The 5,543-nt window shown below is 63.3% G+C and overlaps 1 protein-coding gene across 1 annotated transcript in view; it reads left to right on the top strand.

Annotated features, from left to right (window-relative positions):
• The first annotated feature begins 3,810 nt into the window (after window positions 1–3,810).
• NLRP1 (NLR family pyrin domain containing 1) overlaps window positions 3,811–5,543 on the top strand; it is a 24,580-nt gene continuing 22,847 nt past the window's right edge. Inside the window, exons 1-2 of the mRNA XM_077746776.1 lie at window positions 3,811–4,113; window positions 4,638–4,777. Coding sequence (XP_077602902.1) covers window positions 3,828–4,113; window positions 4,638–4,777 — 426 coding nt within the window. The 5' untranslated portion in view covers window positions 3,811–3,827. The remainder of the gene's footprint in view (window positions 4,114–4,637; window positions 4,778–5,543) is intronic.

Genomic DNA, 5,543 nt, shown 5'->3' with positions numbered 1-5,543 from the left:
AACACAAGGTGGGACTTGGGTTTTGCCCAGAGGGAAATGGGGAGCACTGCGAGGTTCTGAGCGGAGAAGTGACCTGGCCTGTTTTATGATTTAAGCGGCGGATTCTGGCAACCAGACGGAAAGCAGACGGCAAAGGGGCAACATCTGAGTCGGGGGTGGGGGCGGTGAGGCGCTGCTGCAGCGATCCGGGCAGGAGAGGGCGGCTGGCTGGGCCCCGCGAGCGCAGCGTGAAGTCAGGCTCTGGACGTGGGGCTCGAGACAGAGGAGTCGAGGGACAGCGCAGCGTCTGGGGCCCGAGCACTTACTGCCTGACGTGGGGAGGCCGTGGGAGCAGAGAGGCTGGCGGGGAGGGTGAGGAGGGGACGCCCCAGCAGGCGGAGGGGTTAGACAGACACCTGGAATCCAGAGACGCGATGGGGGCCAGAGACACAGACGTGGGGTCACTGCGGAGGCCGTGGACCGAGTGAGGCCGGCGGGGGTCTGGGAGCCGCCGGGGCCGGGCATCCCCGCAGCCAACCCCACGGCCGTCAGGGGGTCCAGGCTCCAACGGGAGCCCCCTGCCCCACGGGAACCGCACCCGCCCCACGTCCGCTGGGGTGGGGGTGTGGGGGAGCGGCGTTCCCTCCTCGGCTGGACGGGGTCAAGGCCGCAGCCTCGGGAAGGCTGGTTTGCTGGCTTTTACCAAGTGCAAAGGGCACGTGCCGGCTGCAGATCTCTGTCCCGGGGGACGAGGGGGTACCCCGAAGGCTCCCCGCCACGCCCGCCTCTGAGGCATCAGGTACTCACAGCGCAGAAAGGTAAGCATGCTGCACAATAAAACATAGTGTTACCAGCAACGCTACATAGTTTTCTTAATGTTTATTTTTCAGACAGAGAAAGGGTGTGAGCGGGGGAGGGGCAGACAGAGAGGGAGACACAGAATCGGAAGCAGCTCCCGGCTCCGAGCTGTCAGCACAGAGCCCGACGCGGGGCTCGAACCCGCGAACCGTGAGATCCTGACCCGAGCGGAAGTCAGACGAAAAGCTACATACTTTATATAGATCCACGTGTGGGTCTGTCTGGAAGCACACAGAGCACATTGGAACAGCGCTGACTGGGCGAAGCAGCATCCGCAGTGGTTGAAGTTTCCAGGATGAAAGTGTGCTCACATCCTACTTGTGAAATTAAAATTGAAGCAATAGCGGCACCTGGGCGGCTGAGTCGGTGAAGCACCCGACCCGATCTCAGCTCAGGTCTTGATCTCGGGGTGGTGAGTTCAAGCCCCGCGTTGGGCGTGGAGCCTGCTTACGCACATATATACATACGTAAAATTGCAGTAATGTTTTAAATCATTTCTTCACTAAATATCTTATCTGAATGCCAAGGCTGTGCAAACCGGGGAGCTCGTTTTCTAGGTGCAAAAAAAAAAAAAAAAAGAGCAGACTCAGCTACCTGCCTCCGACGAACCCACCATCTTCAGAAGAAGGAGAAGCTAAGTGACGTTTCTTGACCCTCCGCCCCGTCCCATGCACGGCGCGTTCACATCTGTTTGTGGAACTGTCACAAGTACTTGGGGACGTGGCTGTCATTTCCTCACCTTACAGACAAGATACCCAGATGCTGTCCAGGGTCACGGTCAGCTGGAGACAGAGCCGTCCGAAAACCCCAGACCCACCAGACCCAAGCGCCCTGTGCTTTCCCTGCAGCTACTCGCCTCCAGGCACTGAGGTCGGAAACACAAGGCAACAGTGGACGGGAGGTCAAGCAGGAAAGGCTTCATGGAAGTGGCGCCATTTGGGTTGGCCGTTTAAAACATAAAAAAAAAATTAAAAATAAAGTAAAAATAAGGTGACTGAGTGGCTTCGTCGGTTAAGCGTCTGACTTCGGCTCGGTCATGTTCTCACGGTTCGTGGGTTCGAGCCCCGCGTCGGGCTCTGTGCTGACTGCCAGCTCGGAGCCTGGAGCCTGTTTCCGATTCTGTGTCCCCCTCTCTCTCTGACCCTCCCCTGCTCACGCTGACTCTCTCTCAAAAATTAATAGACATTTAAAGCAATGAGTAGGGTTTTGGCAGGTGAAATAAAAAAGGGGAGGGGGTGAGTCGATGACTTACTTTAAGCCCCTGTGCAGTGCCCCAGCGTATAGCACTTTCACGGGCGGTGGGGACAGGTCGCTGGGCAGCGCGGACGTTGACCGGCTCGTGCACTGAGGAAGCACGTGTCTCCGCCTGCTCCCGGCCTCCGGCACCCGGCGTCTCCCTCGTTCCCTGAAACCCGAGGAACCGCCTTGTGACAAGAAATAGATATTTGGGTTTTGTCCTCAGGTCCTGGCACACGGCTCCTTAAACCCTTAGAACCTCACGCCGTATACTAATGAGATGACAGGCGGCTGGGTCTCCGGGAACTTCAGGTTGGACGCTGGTCACCCCAAGTCCGAGGCAGGACCTCCCGGTTGAGGGGCCAGAGGACAGGCTCTTCATGGAGGCCAAGGCTTTACTCAACCGCAGCGACGAAACGAGGCCTCCGTGGAAGCCCTGAACGGCGGGGTTCGCAGAGGGTCCGGCCGAGAGCGCGTGGGGTTCCAGGCAGGTGGGGCGCCACCCCCAGCCCCCCACCCCCTGCCCTCTGCACGCCTTCCGTGTCGCCGTTCCCGAGTCTTGATGATAAACCGCCACGTAAGGTGTTTTCCTGGGTCCTGGGGGCCATTCTAACAAATCGCAAACAGCAAGCCTGGAAAGGGGCTGGGGGACCCCTGAATGTGTCACCAAATCAGGCAGCAGGGTGGGTGACGTCGGCGCCCTGTCTGCACCTGACCCCTGAAGCAGGCCGAGCCCGGGACCCACGGGCCCTGCGCCAGCCCCGGCAGTGAGTGTCGGAAGTCAGGGTTGCAGGATTCGGTCCCCAGAGCTCGTATCAGACGCAGCTGCTGTCATTGCTGTCCTTCTCCAGGCCAGCCTCTTGGGGTCCCTCCTGGAGGGCTCAGACACCCCGATCTCCCACGCTCCACCCTTGATAGGTCTCCCCCAGTGTGCTAACTGGCTGTTACAAAAAACAAACAAACAACAAAAAAAGAACACTCATATTTATATAATGGCTTTTAAGGTTACTAAGAGCTTTTGCTTAAACTGAGCCTCTGGGCAAACCTTTGCTGTCCCATTGAACGTATGAGCAAACTGAGGCTAGAAGGAATGAACCAGCCCGCAGGGAGGTGGAGTGAGGGGTGAGGGGGGGAGGTCCCCAGGCATCTCCAGAACGTTACACAACAGGGTCAGAGAGTCCCTGACTTGTGCCAATTCGACCAAAGAGGAAGATGGCCTGCGCCCCTCACCCCAGGGGCCTGGCTTGGTGGGGATGGGAGGGCGGCTGNGCTCTGACGGCCCCGCGGCTGTTCTCCCCGCGGTCGTGGTCAGCGTCCCGGGGCCAAGAGGGGCCCCCGAGGCCCTGGAGCGCGTGGCTCTGAGCTCACCCTGAGGCTCCAGGAGCCCCCCCTCTGCTCTGCCTCTACGCGCCCCCCACCCACTGCCCGCCAGGCTCAGGCGAGGACCCTGCGCCCACAGAAGGGTGAGTCTGGCTGAGCCAGTGCCCCGGGGTCCCCCGGCCGCTCCGGGCCCCTCTGAGCACCTCTTCCTTCCCACCGCTGCCCCCCCCTTCTGGCCACTGTCAGCAGATGCCCCGGGGCTTGCACCACGGGGTTCTGAGTGTTGAAGAGGAGTTCGAGGGCCCAGAGGAATGATCCCAGTGAGCCTCCCCTGGGGCGGGCAGGGGCGAGGCCGTCCTGCCTGCCTGACGCCCCCCTGCGCCCTCCACCAGCCCCCCCTCCAGGGACAGCCCGGAGGCCCCGCGACCGCGCACATGGCCGGCGGAGCGGAGTGGCGGCTGGCCTGGTATTTGTCGATGATGAGCAGGGAGCAGCTGCGCGACTTCCGGCTTCGACTCGGGCTCGGGGAGAAGGAGCTCGGCGGACCCTCCAGGGCCACCCTGGCCCGGCGGGGCGAGGAGGGCCACGTGGAGGTGGCTTCGTGCCTGGTGGCCCAGCACGGGGGGCAGCAGGCCTGGCACCTGGCCCTCCGCACCTGGGAGGGGATGGGGCTGAGCCGGCTGTGCGCGCAGGCCCGGGAGGAGGCGGCCCTGACGGCAGGTGCGAGCTCAGGCGCCCTCTCTCCGCCCCTGGGCCCCCCCCGNGGTGGCGACTCCAGACCCCCCTGCAGCCAAGGGCTCTTCCAGCCCCTGCGGGGTCCTCGAAGCGCCGGGAGGGAAGGGGCCGGTGGCCGGCGTGTCCACAGGGCGCGCCGGGGAGGCCTCAGCTCACACCCAGCGCCCAGGCGCGCTTGCCTGGCTCGTGTTGCGCGCGGGCAGCCCCTTCACAGCTCTCTGCCTCTGTTTCCCCATCTGCAAAACAGGGGCGTAAAAGCCTGACTCCGCGCTGCTCGAGGGTTAAAGACACAACCCACGGGAAACGTTTTGCACAGAGCCCAGCACCTAGCGGGTGCGGGATGAATACGGTCTCTGCTGCAGGGAGTCTCCCGGCCTCTCCTGCCTGAGATGGGGGGGCAGGGGAGGGGGAGGGGAGCCCCCCTTTGTTCGGAGAACCCAGGTCTCAGCACCCCCCGGCTCCCACCACCCCCCCCCCCCATAAGTCCCCTCTCTGTCCGCGTCCCACAGCCGAGACTTCCGCTTCCTGGTTCCCCTGCGCCCCGAGCTCGCCCTCCGTGCAGTCCCCCAGCCGGCCCACCTCCACCGAGGTGCTGAGGCTCCTGCCGGACCCGGATGGAAGGCACCCGGGCCACCCGCCGGGCACGANCGTGAGCCTGTGTCTGCATGAGGCGCCTCGTGGAGGAAAGGAGAGGAGGGTGTGGGAGCCAGGCCGAGGTGGTGCCGACAGAGGCCTAGCGGGGATCTTCTGGAAGATTCCAGAGCTGAGATGACACCCCCTCTGAAGGGAGAGACGGGGACGTGAAACCCAGGCAGGGCAGGCATCGGGCGCCGAGCGACACAGTCCTCGCCCGGGCAGAGCTCAGTCGTTATCTCGGTGGACTCCGGAGGTCCTGGGGGTCAGGGTGGTCCAGAAGGTTCCGGGAGGTCTTTTCCCTCCAGGTGAACCCTAGGAGGAGGGCAGGCTCGCTCCTCAGCCCCACGTAGTTCCCTGTCCTGACTTCTCTTAGGGCAGCCTCCACCGTCCTGAGTCACCCGGCCACAGGCTAACCACACCCTGTCCCTTCCCCTTCTCATCCTGCTCGGGGTGAGGGGGGGAGGGTAGGCCCAGGGCTTGAAGGGCCGCTCTGCACCCAGAGCCAGGATGGGGGCCTAGAGCCAGCCCTTCCCGCTGCCACCCCGTGCGCGTCCTCACCGCCAAGCTTGCGGCTCCTCTGCTTTCCCTTCCCCGTGGCCCCCAGGCTCCAGCTCCACCGCCCTGGGTTCCCCCGACCTCCCGGCTTGCCGTGTGACCAGAGCAGGTCAGAGCATCCCCCCCCACGTCCCCACAGCCTGATGCCGCTCATCTCCCCTCCACCCCCCCCCACAGCACAAAGTTGGCGCCTCTGTGACTCCCAGCTTCACAGAAGTGGGAGC

Source organism: Crocuta crocuta, unplaced genomic scaffold, assembly GCF_008692635.1.
Source record: "Crocuta crocuta isolate KB4526 unplaced genomic scaffold, BGI_CrCroc_1.0 scaffold139, whole genome shotgun sequence".
Taxonomy (NCBI): domain Eukaryota; kingdom Metazoa; phylum Chordata; class Mammalia; order Carnivora; family Hyaenidae; genus Crocuta; species Crocuta crocuta.
The sequence above is the reverse complement of the archived record's forward strand: the minus strand, read 5'-3'. Positions and strand labels throughout refer to the sequence as shown.